Source organism: Botrytis byssoidea, assembly GCF_014898295.1.
Source record: "Botrytis byssoidea strain MUCL 94 chromosome Unknown BBYS_013, whole genome shotgun sequence".
Classification (NCBI taxonomy): domain Eukaryota; kingdom Fungi; phylum Ascomycota; class Leotiomycetes; order Helotiales; family Sclerotiniaceae; genus Botrytis; species Botrytis byssoidea.
The window spans coordinates 693,044-706,175 of NW_024065854.1; the positions used below are offsets into that span (position 1 = coordinate 693,044).

Sequence of the window (13,132 nt, forward strand, 5' to 3'; positions counted from 1 at the left end):
TAGAAAGTACTAGGTAGAGCGTGGGATGATATGGATACATTTATTCATCCTTGAGGCGAGGTATGGCCGTGTCTGCGCTTCACAATAGGTTAGTAGGTAGGGGGTGAACGTGGTTGGATAATTCAAAACTTCAGGTTAGAGCATAAGTCTACATGTATCCCTGCTGTGCCGTGCTATTGTCGGGCTATGTCGTATAGATATGAAAAGATAACGAATGAGTACCAAGGATTTACCGTCAAATCTTTGGATAGCACCGAGACTTCTTCACAGCTATCTTTGACGCGTGGTCTACGCTTCCCACGCATATTGTTGTCCAATATCAGTCAAAATAGTTCTAATGCAATCGCTATACGCTATTGTTCCGGATCTTTGCAAGACCCCAAGCATAGATGGAACTAACCCTACGTAAAAGGATCTGCTAGGAGTTGACTTGCAGCAAAGAAGCTCAAAACACTAGAAGCGAGGATAACGACGAGTTAGAAGGCAGTTTCCAGGTATCTCCCATGACACAAAATACCCCACAATCAAAGATAACAAACATGCATGAATCCAAGACAAAAATGCTTGGGGTAGCTTTCAAGTGGCATTCTTTAGAGATAGAATGCTGCCAGAGCATTGATCAAAAATCCTCATGCTCACTCTACATAGCGTTAATGAAAGTCAACTATCCAGGCTGGATCGAAGTACGAAGTTGATACAGTTCACAACTATTCCAGGTAGAAAGCAGTCTTTCTCATTAGCGATCAATTCAATTCATATCGAGTGATGAGAGGCGATCGACACTATTGGAAATGGTATTGTTACTTTCAAACAGGCATTTGAACAGGCATTTTTGGAAAAAGAATGACATTTGATTCTTGATATCTGGCTAGCTTTTATACGTATAAAGCAAAAGAGGGACTAAATGGTCGGTCATGCCTTAAGATTAGGCCAACTCCCCCCTCCAACAATCACCTCCTTCAACAACTTCTGGCCCTGGCAGTTCCTTCCTCTACGAGTCAGAAGTGCAATCACACGGTTCTCAGTTCTCCTCCACATTCACAATATTGGTGGTAGCGGCGTTCAAATTGCTCCTGAACAAGTTGAGCTTCAAAGGTTCTTCGTCAATCTTGTCGTTTTGCGCACTCGCGTCGGCGCCGGACTCAGCGTTGACAGCAGGAGCATCTGGCTTGAACAAGTTTTGGACTTCGTTCATTGCTTGCCATGGCTGAGATCTCTGAGTGGAGGTGGTAATGCTGGTGGATTGAGGCTGGAACACAGTTAAATATGTCATCTATGATTGAGAATTTTACCTACTATTTTTGAATTATGTGTGCTTGTTGTGAAGTCTGAGTGGATATATAATAAGCTTTCTTATTTGTAGGATGTGTTCGTGAATAATGGAGATGGCTGATGGAGATAGAGATGGAGATGGTTGGGGGAATAGGAGGCAGTTTATATAGACGTTTATATCTCGGTTACGACACTCAGTCTGTCGTCATCGCTGGCATGGCGTATAAACTCATATTCCTTATCTCACTTGATTAATAAGTTGACATGCATACGATTCTTCGAAGATATGAGGATACAAAGAGTTGGCCTGCATGCATAGTACCAGGACAAAAAAATGTAGTCCCTGTTCTTGTACATTCGATGCATTTCGAAGGTACCAACCAATTATAGAATACGAGGAGCTGGCCCTCATACGTGATAGCCATATTAACAACTGTAACCCTGTTATTGTAACTTTGATACATTTCCTATTTATCACACAACTGCAAGACGTGGGGAGTTGGCCTTCATACAAGGTATTCGGAGTGAATATTCGTAGCCCCTGTTCTTGTGCCTCAGTTGTACTTCGTATCTATCAAACAATCATTTCACAGAGCTCAAGGTTATCTTCTGAGTTGTTTTATTGTTTAAAGCCCATGCCTCTGAATGGCATAGAGAGCGTCTGAGAGCAAGGATAGTTCAGTTTCCGTGGGCGTCAATGGTCGGTCACTCGGGGGGAAAAGGTGAGGATTTGTCTTCTCACGGTCACCATCCATGGAACAAGTCCTTTTTGACGCACGGCAATGCCTTACTGTGCATTTGTGCCCAGGAAGTGCTAGTGCTTATTACAATATCACGGAATACCAACTTCGAATCGTCGATGAACACAATCAGGATTCAGATTCTTAGATACCTCGGAGGATTGCGTATGCCTTCTTAGCAACCCCAAGCAACTCCGCAAATCTGTGTCCCGCAAGCGATCATTACTACCTATGGTGACGGGAGACCTACTTTTTGGCTCTACAGCTGCAAAGACCCAGAGAAAATTGCTTTTCTTGTGCCGTTTGATGTTCAATATGACCCCGTCCCCCGCCTCGAAAAACAGTTATTAAATTTGATCGAAAACTAAAAAGAATCAAAGTCACTTGTATGAGCGGGTTTGCGTCTCGCTGTCAAGATAATATCTAAACAAGAAATTTGTTGTTGAAAAAATGCCAGGGCTTGAAGAAAACAATACAGCAGCAATGAGCGTTGTTGACTCCGATGACTCCGTCAAAGCAATGATCCAGCATCTTGCCAGAGACAACCAGCACAAGCTTGTGAAGCCATATTACTTGTACCTCGACTACGACTATGATCTTCCTTCAACAAACACAACCGCCGATGAGCAATTTGTTCAGATCCGTAATGCTCGTAAACTGGGCATTTCCTCGAGAGAGATGTTCTCCAAATGTGGCTTTGCTCAGCTGCATCTAACTTGTCCTTTGACACCTGAGGAGTATTGGTATAACGAGAAAGTGGAAAAAATCTTATATCCTAAATACAAATCAATTGCCCGGTTTTTGTTCCCCAATGCTGTGCGAGTTGAAGTCCTAGAGCACGCAGTAAGCAAAGACCCGAAGATAAAAGAATTGAAACTGCTAATTGACCGAGCCAGGTTCGGAAACGTCACCCGCGTTGGATGTCTGAGAATATAGAACGAAACCATCTCAAGACAAATCAACCGAGTGATTATATACACATTGGTATGTATTCTCAATCGTACATACAACTTTGGGACTTCGTTCGCTGACCGGTCTGAGACATGACGGCCTCCTCGGCGGCAAAATGCGCCATTAAGCAGTTCAACATCAAGCCGAAAGATTATTCAAGATTCGTCGTTGGGAAGTATATCTGTTGAGATTCCCAGAAAACGTGTCCATGAGCTTACTATCCATTGCACCAGTCTATGGAAACCAATAAAAGGACCAGTATATGACTTCCCGCTCACGCTGTGCGACCGCCGTATAGTAGACTATGAATCGCAGACCACTGCCATGGATGTCGTTACTCATAATTTCGCTAACGAAAATGCTCGAGTATACTTCGATGAGAAGCACGAATGGTACTACTGGCACGGCTTACAAGTTGACGAGGTAATTGCCTTTGTACAGGCTGATTCAGCAGCAGAGAACAAAGCAGGTATGATGTATATTACCTCTGTCGTCTAGGGAATTTGTTTCCTAACATTACAACGCAGGAGTTCCCCATACCGCTTTTCAAGATCCCCGGATCAATGACAATAAGCAATTGCGGGAGAGCATTGAGGCTAGAGTCTTTGTTTATTTTGACTGAATGTCCCGGCTCTCAAGTGTCCTGACCACATGAGGGCGATAGAGTCATGTATTTGATCAGTGTGTCGGACTGGAATGCTCCTATATGGTACAAATTGCCTTGAAGGCCTTGGAGGTCTTAAGCCGCTTAGCCTTTGTTTTGGGAAAATGTTTTTCTATCTGACCTAGCTTCAAAGACAAATATAATTTCGTATCGGTGGATAGATAACGCGTACCTGCCCAGAGGTGAATAGCGGATATGCACAAAATCATTGCTCACAGTACCGAGATCTAACAAATCATGATTTTATCATGTCAGTTCCTCGTGCCCTTGCGTGTGAAAAACCTCTTATCGCTCGTATGTTAAATGGGAGCAAATATTTGGTGGTACCTCACTCATTGATATAACCTATTCACTGATCAACCACGTTAGAGAAGACCTGTAAATACTAGTTACAAGATATGACCACGTGATCAGCACACAGTTTCGCTCACATTATACTATATTTCAGGTCAGATTTTACAACTAGAGACGTAGACGTGGTGTTATTAGCACTAAAACATGCCTGATACCGCCAGCCAGCTAGCTAGTCAGATCATCTAACGCAGCCAAACACAGCCTGCAATCATTGAATCTGTCATCATAACCTGAGACTCAAGAGCACAGGAAAGATTAAGACAGCATTGTGACAAATACCATCCAGATTGACGAGATAAATGAACATCAAATCACCTAAATTTCAAATTGTTGTATCAAGTTAAACATTTTCCGCAATTCACGGGGCCGACGTCAAGTGTTGGCAGGCATTCGAGGGAAAGATAAGACATGGTCCACACAAGTGTACCTAGCTAGCTCCCTAGTATATTTTAAGGTTGCGATCGACAAAGCTTGGTATGCGTCGCCAATCGACGATCTGTGAGCAGGGCTGAGACAGACGCGTACGGTATAGCCCGATAGCGTGATCTTCACTCCGTAGCGGTCAGAATGGATATGGTGTTGTATTCATTGTGCATGTTATGATTGGGAATCTCATGGGTTTACTACGGGAGCGGGATGGGCTAGTTTGTGTAGACCGCATGGTATCGCGGGCAAGGGTTGAAACATGTTGTGTAGATGAGGTGGTTGGGATAGATGATCGGAGGGCTATATTTGTTAGACTTGGGTGTAGACTATGTGCTGATGTGAGTTATCTATTTAATAATATCCCCCATGTTTTAGCTAGATGTTTATACAAAAGATTTGTTCTTCGTTCAATTTACCATTCTTTGAATTGAGTATGAAATTAAACATATTGATTTCCCATCATTACAATCATCATCTATACAAGAATGGCTTATTTTGAGGAAAAAGTACCGTACGAAGACAACCTACATGCTACTCAAACCCAGCATGAAAATCCATACTCCAGCTACAATACCACCTCCACAATACTCTCTGATAACGAGATTCTTTCCCAAACACAAGAATCCACCCATCACAGTCCACCACCCGATTACTCACATCCAAAACTTCCCCGACCTATTGCAGTACCACAAATCGTGCCTGGAATCGGAAAGCCATTTGCTCGCATATACGCACCCGCACTCTCTGATTATAACCTCAACTCGCAAGATTTTGTGGAATTCATCGATAATCTGAATGTCGTCGCCAGCGAGAATCCACCTGTACAAATTGCCGATCTAGTGGGTGATGCACTAGACACGATATCGTATCACTGGGCACAGCTCACCGAGAGCGGCGTACAAATCCCCACACATCTAGGGAGCGCGGCCGTGACCAAAAGTAGAACAGATACTTACATGCAAAATGTCAATGCGAAGCTTTTTGCTCCTCGAGGACTGAAGGCTTCGATTGCTACCATGGAAGCTATGGCTGCTGTCTTACAGCTACCGCCCGATATACTGAGATCAATTACAGTGACTGATGAAAACACGTCTGCTACTGTTTTTGAAAGACGAATGAGTGCAGTAAGACCATATGTGATGGAAACAACACTTGATGTTCCTCCACCAGCCGCACAAATGAATGAAATGGCCCAGATGAGCGCGGCGCAAGTAGAGAGACAGATATTTAGGAATGAGAATCGAGCTCGGAGAGAAGGGGATAAACTTACCGCGAAGAGCGATAAGCGTGAAAATAAGGCACAGAGAAAGATCGAGAAGGTAGAAAGGGAGATGAGAAGGTTGGATTTGGGAATCGAGAGATCGCAAAGAGAGCTCGGGGACTTGAGATTTAGGGAACCTGATAAGAAAGCGGATAAGACAGAGCGGAAATTGGAGAAGGAGAGGAGGAAGCTGGAAGATGCGAAGGGGAAGTTAGATTATACGAGAGGTGAGAAGAATGAGGGTGTGAGTGATGGAGGGAGAGAAGGTAGGAGAGAAGTCGAAGATAGCAGATCGAAAGACAGAAAGGCATATAAGGAAGTGAAACGATCAAGAAGGATCTTGTGGATTCTGGTTGAGAACCTATGAGAGGTTTTTTAAGTTGAGGGAGATTCATTTGTACACAAAGCCGCTAGCTTTGGGAGAGCTCGTGTTCGATTCTCACTGTCAAGTCCATCAACGAGCTGATGGTTGCCGCTATAGATATTGCGATTTATTGATCGACATCATACTCTCCTAGTCTGCCCCAATTGTGATCTGAATTGAAAATGACTGAGAAAGAACCTTGAAGATTTAGAAGCAGTCCATCACGCGATTGAGATCATTTGAATGTTCTGGTGATGTTTAGAAATTTTAGAGTTTTTCACAATTAACCTTAGATTATAGTACAGGGTATTGGAAACTCTAAAACCCTTGATAACTAAGCATAAATCGATTGATATCATATCAATACAATCATCAACCTAATCCAATATTCTCCTGATTATCCAGTTGATACAATAAAAACATTCTCTGAAATGATGTTTGCTTTATTATTCAAACACGGGAGGTTGCTTATACTACAGATGATACTAGAGCTAGTGATCGGAACTCGGTGTGAAATACTCTAACCAATCAACAAGCTCTTCGTCGCGTCCCCTGAATTGCTGTACAACTCCGTCTCTCATTTCATGTTGACCAGAGAAATTATTTTGAAAGAACAACAATTCAAGTATTCTATGCAGCAACGTTCATAATGGCGCCAAATATAACTGCTCTGCCTCTTCCTTTTCACCCTTATTATCCTTTAGATCTCGAGATTCCTCATTACCTTGCTAATCAATGGGATACTTTTACATTGGTCTCGATATTTGCTGCAGGATGCGCTGCCATTTTCTCAAGTACTTATCTACTGGTGATGAGAGTCAGACCACGGATCTCAACAGCTGATTTATTGACTGTTCTATGGTTTGTTTTATGTACATCACCTTCTGAGATCTTCATCTGCCATGAAAAAGAAAGCTAATGAAGATTCCCAGGTGGTTGTATTCACCTCCTTTTCGAAGGATATTATGCCTACAATTTTCGACGCATGCCACTCATGCAAGATCTCTTTGGCCAACTCTGGAAAGAATATTCACTGTCTGATTCGCGATACCAAACACAAGATGCTTTCGTTCTCTGCATGGAAACCATTACAGCAGTATGTTGGGGCCCTTCATCGTTTATCCTCGCGGCCATGATTGCAACGGATCATCCGCTCCGATATCCATTGCAGGCAATCATATCGTTGGGCCAATTGTATGGAGATGTATTGTATTATGCGACATGTTTGTTCGATTTCTATATATTGGGATTGGAGTATTCAAGACCGGAACCAGCGATTTTCTGGGGATATTTCGTTTTTATGAATTCTTTTTGGATTGTGATTCCTTGCAGTAAGTTTTTGATCCTCGGGGATATGGTAAAGAGTAATTTCTAATGGCTTGTAGTACTTCTGTTCAATAGCGTAAAGGTAACTGGTAGAGCATTCTCGGCGTTGAAGAAGATGGAAAAGACACTGAAGACAAGTACAAACGGCAATGGTTCTTTGAAGAAGACGATATAATCGGAAGCATATAACCGGGCGGTTTACCTCGGCATATAATTACAGGATCACTCAACTGTTGGATCCATTACCTACTAGGTAGCTACTCAACTATTGGTCCAATGATTTGAATGATCTGGTTATCAACCTTCTGTATTCACTTCGCAATGCAATCAACCGTTAACCCCACCATGAGATTACAAATACAACTTCCCCAATTTCGGGCATAACAATGCAATGTCATAATATAAAAACTCCAGAACTCCCTCAGTTGTCTTTCCTTTCTTGGTATCTTCAATCCTTGACTCCGTATTTCCTGTTCAATCAAACCGACCACAATTGAAAATGTCTCCATACAAAACCCCCGCTCAGAATCCCCCAGCGGGAACCGCGTTATCAAAGGATCCACCAACCCTATTTTCTCCACTCACCATCCGCGATGTCACGTTTCAGAACCGCATCTGGGTAGCTCCTATGTGCATGTACAGCGCGAACGACGGACACCTTACAGATTTCCACCTTGTACACTTGGGTGCCTTTGTTTATCGTGGAGCGTCTCTCACTATTATTGAAGCTACTGCTGTCCGCCCTGAAGGTCGCATTTCTCCAGGTGACGCAGGCTTGTGGGAAGATGCACAGATAGAGGGGTTTAAACGGGTGGCGGACTTTGCTCATGGTCAAGGACAGAAAATCGGAATTCAATTGGCTCATGCGGGAAGAAAGGCTAGTACGTTGCCCCCTTGGATGGGACCTAGAGGGAAGAGTGCTGTTGCAGAAGAAAAGGATGGAGGATGGCCTAAGAATGTTAAGGGAATGAGTGCGTTGAAATGGGGTGAAGGGTATGCTGAGCCTAATGAAATGACACTTGAAGATATTCAAGATGTCATTGATGGATTCCGTGATGCGGCCAAGAGAGCTGTGGCAGCGGGAATTGATGTGATTGAAATTCATGGTGCTCATGGATACTTGTTGCATTCTTCTTTGAGTCCAGTTACAAACAAACGAACCGATAAGTACGGAGGAAGTTGGGAGAACAGAACTAGAATGTTGATTGAGACGATCAAGGCTGTGAGAAGTGTCATTCCAGAGGGAATGCCATTGTTGCTCAGAATCAGTGCTACAGAGTGGTTGGATGATGTGGAGAGTTGGAATGTTCCAGATACTATCAAATTGGCAAAGTTGCTTCCAGCTCTTGGTGTTGATTTACTCGATGTTAGTTCAGCAGGTAATTCACCAACCCAAAAGATCGGAATGCATACAAATTATCAGGTCTCTATTGCTGGGGAAATCCGCGCAGCGCTGTTTAAAGAAGGGATTAAAGATTTGAAGATTGGGTGTGTCGGCATGATCACAGAAGCTGAAGCCGCAAAATCTCATTTGGAGGATGAGCCAACTACATATCCAAACGCGGGGGAAACAGTAGATGTTAAAGATGAACAAGGAAAGGTCGCAAAGGCCGATATCGTCTTGGTTGCTAGACAGTTTATGAGAGAACCTGAGTGGGTTTTTAGAGTCGCTTATAGATTAGGCGTTGAGGTTCAATGGCCTGTTCAGTACTTGAGAGCAGGTTTTTTGAAGGGCTCTGTGATTTAATACACGATAGATGGGCGGTGCTTATAGATAAATATAAAGTCCTATGATACATATACATAGATCGCTCTTATAGAAATTCTATTTCAGTCTATATAAAGTCTAAAGTCTCAAGTCTAGAATTTATGGATATAAAAGCTTTGCCCTCCCACCCAAATTTACACTTCAAAGCTGAGAGATCAATATTGCATCTCACTGGTCTCAGCACTGATATCCCAGCTCATAAACTCAGCATCCCCTCCACCCCCTCAAACCACAAAATTAACCTTCTCCCCCTTCAAATACCCCTCAAAAATCTCAGCAATAGCCCTAACACATTTCTCCTGACTATCCCTCCCAAACCAAGCCACATGAGGACTAACAATCAGATTCCTCACTCTCTCCTCGCCCTCTCCTCTAACCAACGGACTCCCCCCCTTCTCCACCGGCTCGCTCTCAAAAACATCCGTCGCCGCTCCCAAAATCTCTCCCTCGTCCAACGCCCTCGCCAAATCCGCCTCATTAACCACACCGCCGCGAGCTACATTGACGAGAATCGCATCGCGACGCATCAGCGATAATTCAGGCACGGCGATGAGATTCTTCGTCTCGGGTGAGAGAGGACAGGCAAGAATAATGGTTGTGCATTCCGTGAGGATGGAGGAAAAAGCGGTTCGGCCTGCGCGCGCTTGCGCTTGGGGAATCGATTTGCGCTCGGAGATGAGTACTTTCATCCCGAGGGCGGTGCAGAGGTTGGATATGGCGAGGCCTGGGTTTTGAGTTAGTCGTTTTTCTTTGTCTTGTTTGTACAACGCTGAAAGCTATGAAACTCCTATTCTAGATGTCGACCCAGTAGATCAGATCGACGTCAAGTTTCGCGGCATTATCACCTCCTTCTCGAGATTCAATATAACGATTCAAGAACTCTTGTTTCGCTGATCTCAACAACTATATCCCTGCAGATCGATTCGAGTATCCCGTAATCTAGAGACGAGAAATGGACTCAGAACTAAGAGTCACAAAAACTCGCCATCCATTCCTCCGAAAAGCATCTAGAATAAAAAAATAAAAAAAATAAAAAAATGAAGAGATCACCCACCAATCTTCCCACCACCTACAATCCCCACGACCTCACTTCTACAACTCCTCGCGCCACCACCTTGCCAAGTATTCATACCCAGAATACCCGTTCCCTGGCTCGCCCACCGCTCCGCCTTCATCGTCCACTCATGCATACTCACCACATCTCTCTTGACTGCAAAATACAGCGCCAACGCGTGTTCGGCCACGGTATCCGTATTCGTATCCGGCATGTTGGAGACTTGGATGTTGTTTTCGGCGCAGTAGGCAAGATCGACGTGGTTTGTGCCGACGGAGGTGATGATGATGAGTTTTAGTTGGGAGGGGGGGAGGAGCGAGAGGGTTTCGCGGGTGAGCGGGCAGAGGGAGGTGAGGAGGATGGTGGCGGGGAGGATGCGCGGCGCGATTTGGGGGAGCGGGGTATGTGGGTAGGCTGTGTATGTGTGTGGGGTGGGGAAGAAATTAGAGGGGAGAGGATGGTAGTTGGAGTCTAGGTAGACGATGGTTTCGCCGGTTGGGGTGGGCGGAGCGGACATTTTGGGAGAGGGGGATGGCTTGGAAGTGTGGTATCGCGGGGAATTGTGAGGGTTGTGGGAGCGGAGGATGTTGGGAGAAAAAAATTTATGATGTGGGGTGAAAAATGCGGGCCGTGAGGGGAAGATAAGATATAAGATAGGTGAGAAATTAAGGAGGATTGTAAGAAATAAAGTGAAGGTATTGGTATACATGTAATACCCCAGCAAACACATATATCGTACACCATGAAACAAGTCAGACTATCCCCAATGATCTCAATATACTTGACGCAAATCCTGTGGACGATATGATAACTATCAGTTGAATAAATCGCCATCCACCATCAATTTCCAACATGTTTAGTAGAACATTCATAAAGTAGGACCACACATAGCAGTCCTTATAAGTTATCATTGCTATTAATGCAGAACTTTCAAGATAGATGGATGCTAAGCACAAATGTTAGGATGGTAGACCGATGCCTAGAGTACATTTAATGACGACATGAAAGATAGACGCATAGAAATTCACATAAATAGCCCCCAGAAAATCATTTGGCTAGTTCGGAAGAATGAGAGGTTCGCTTGGAGCCCAATGATGCAATGTCAAACAAAGTCTCCTTTTTTGATCTGCTGCATGCTCGCTTAGGACACCACTGTGATTCCTATTTACCACCTACGAGATACAATCTTTTATCTCGCTCCAAGGATCTTGTCTCTGGTCTCTTATAAATACCTATCTAGTTTTACATTGATTGAATTCTGATCTTTAATCATTGACGCAACTACTTACCTATTAAATAATCGTATTTTTATTAGGTGACAATATTAATTAAATTCACATATAATCTAATCATTATCATTTAATATCGTTTTGAACAAAAATGTTCGTACAACACGTCATACAATATCCAAATGATGAGCATGCTAATGAAGAACCCCATTTGATTCTCTCTGAATCCCACCTAATTCTCACGTTACCTCGTTTCATCTTATGAGATCCTAGTTCCTAGATTCCCCGTACTCAAAAACCCTTTATTCCCCATAGCGCCTCTCCACCCTATACTCAAAACGCCAAATATCAACCTCCCGTCTACAATTTCGGTTTCTTTCCCCCCCTTTACACTATCCGCAGCTTCACCATCATCCCCAGAAACTTTCTCTTCAACTAAGAAGCAATCCTGTCGAATGTCTCCTGGTGCTAATACAGGTCTCTCTAATTCTACATCTCCTCCGTTTTCCTTTTCTGAATCAGAAAGTACAATCTCCCAATTTAAGCTTGTAGCATTGAATCCTTTAGTAGTGGTCAAATGAACCAAAGTTAACGTAATAGGGTTATCTTCTGTGATATTTTCTAGTTGGGCCTCTAATGCATATTTCTTGGATGAAGAACTACTCGTAGAGGTAGATTTTGGAAATGATAATGGTCCGATTTTGGTACGGACCACGAGACATCCTTTGCAGATGAATTGATATAATTTACGGAATGTGCGAGTACGTGGAGGAGAGGACGGAGACGATTCGGTATATGTTACTGTAACAGCCAGAACATGAGAACCTTCTTCTTTGAGATCGAAATGAAGGACTTTCTGTAATGAACTCTGAGATATGATTTCTGTTTCCGGGGTTCCTTCCTTTGGGGTGGTAGAGACTTGTGGGGAAGACTCAGGACCAGAAAGAGGGAGCAATATAGGAGTTGTTGTGGAAGGGATTTTCATTTCTGCAGTGACAGAGATGTTTGATATTATTTTGGTAGTATTGGGCGAGTTTGCGATATCCGGAGAGGTATGCGTTTGAGCGGGCTGAGAAATAGGAGGAGGGAGCTCATTATTAGCGCAAAGAGTACAACTAAATGTCTCTCCTACATATGCAGATCCAAAAGCTGGAGGGAGTGTGAGGAGAGGAGAGAGAATAAAGTTCGAAGGGGTGGGAGATGGGTATGCGAGGGAGGCTGAAGGAGCGGGAAGGCTGAGATTTGGAGGTGGTGAAGGAGATGGTGTGGGAAGTGGATGTTGAATTGAAAGCGATGGACGGGAAAGTCTATTGTAAGATTTAGTATTTAACACGACTTTCACAATCAAGCAAAGTAAGTCGTAAGTTGCAGGAGAGAACTAAATACTACATACCTCAAAACCTTCAAACTGACAGAATGCGGTTCTTTCACTCCGTCCAAGGTCGAGGTAGTTCGTTGATGCGACATATTCAAGGATATATACGTGTCTTGCGATTATCTCATGGAGATCAACGATCAGTTCCTAATTGTACAACGAATGCGACCGTCACGAGCGTTTCAGTTGTCTGTTGTGAGAATCTCGTTCTTAATTGTAGGCTTTGAAGTCCAAATCATACAAGGTCTAGAATCGAACAAGGCTGAATGTCCATACAGACGTTCGACTATTTACTGCCGTCTCCACCGCTTTCTTATCGCTAGCTTCATACTTTATCGATACGCCGCG

At 43.6% G+C, this 13,132-nt stretch overlaps 6 protein-coding genes across 6 annotated transcripts; 4 read left to right on the forward strand and 2 right to left on the reverse strand.

Moving 5' to 3' along the window:
• Positions 1-2,462: 2,462 nt before the first annotated feature.
• On the forward strand, positions 2,463-3,585 carry EAE97_007010 (uncharacterized protein; the record flags this gene model as incomplete). The annotated part of the gene is made up of 4 exons (XM_038877523.1): positions 2,463-2,855; positions 2,909-2,996; positions 3,265-3,432; positions 3,491-3,585. 4 exons carry the CDS (start codon positions 2,463-2,465, stop codon positions 3,583-3,585), a joined length of 744 nt encoding a protein of 247 aa, XP_038731713.1.
• A 1,307-nt stretch (positions 3,586-4,892) lies between these two features.
• Positions 4,893-6,035, forward strand: EAE97_007011 (uncharacterized protein; the record flags this gene model as incomplete). Its single annotated transcript, XM_038877524.1, has 1 exon — positions 4,893-6,035. One exon carries the CDS (start codon positions 4,893-4,895, stop codon positions 6,033-6,035), a length of 1,143 nt encoding a protein of 380 aa, XP_038731714.1.
• Positions 6,036-6,681: 646 nt separating this feature from the next.
• Positions 6,682-7,533, forward strand: EAE97_007012 (uncharacterized protein; the record flags this gene model as incomplete). The annotated part of the gene is made up of 3 exons (XM_038877525.1): positions 6,682-6,904; positions 6,965-7,363; positions 7,418-7,533. The coding sequence occupies 3 exons, from the start codon at positions 6,682-6,684 to the stop codon at positions 7,531-7,533; spliced, it is 738 nt and encodes a 245-aa protein (XP_038731715.1).
• A 324-nt stretch (positions 7,534-7,857) lies between these two features.
• On the forward strand, positions 7,858-9,105 carry EAE97_007013 (uncharacterized protein; the record flags this gene model as incomplete). Its single annotated transcript, XM_038877526.1, has 1 exon — positions 7,858-9,105. The coding sequence occupies one exon, from the start codon at positions 7,858-7,860 to the stop codon at positions 9,103-9,105; it is 1,248 nt and encodes a 415-aa protein (XP_038731716.1).
• A 245-nt stretch (positions 9,106-9,350) lies between these two features.
• EAE97_007014 (uncharacterized protein) lies at positions 9,351-10,697 on the reverse strand (the record flags this gene model as incomplete). Its single annotated transcript, XM_038877527.1, has 2 exons — positions 9,351-9,850; positions 10,181-10,697. 2 exons carry the CDS (start codon positions 10,695-10,697, stop codon positions 9,351-9,353), a joined length of 1,017 nt encoding a protein of 338 aa, XP_038731717.1.
• A 771-nt stretch (positions 10,698-11,468) lies between these two features.
• On the reverse strand, positions 11,469-13,006 carry EAE97_007015 (uncharacterized protein). The gene is made up of 2 exons (XM_038877528.1): positions 12,803-13,006; positions 11,469-12,716 (listed from the first exon to the last, which is right to left on the reverse strand). Exons 1-2 carry the CDS (start codon positions 12,874-12,876, stop codon positions 11,669-11,671), a joined length of 1,122 nt encoding a protein of 373 aa, XP_038731718.1. The 5' UTR covers positions 12,877-13,006; the 3' UTR covers positions 11,469-11,668.
• Positions 13,007-13,132: the final 126 nt, after the last annotated feature.

Coding starts and splice junctions, on each gene's coding strand:
- EAE97_007015 (XM_038877528.1), bottom strand. CDS start 12,876: ATGTCGCATCAACGAACTACCTCGACCTTGGACGGAGTGAAAGAACCG. Junction 12,717..12,802: donor GTCAGTTTGAAGGTTTTGAG/GTATGTAGTATT, acceptor ATCTTACAATAG/ACTTTCCCGTCCATCGCTTT.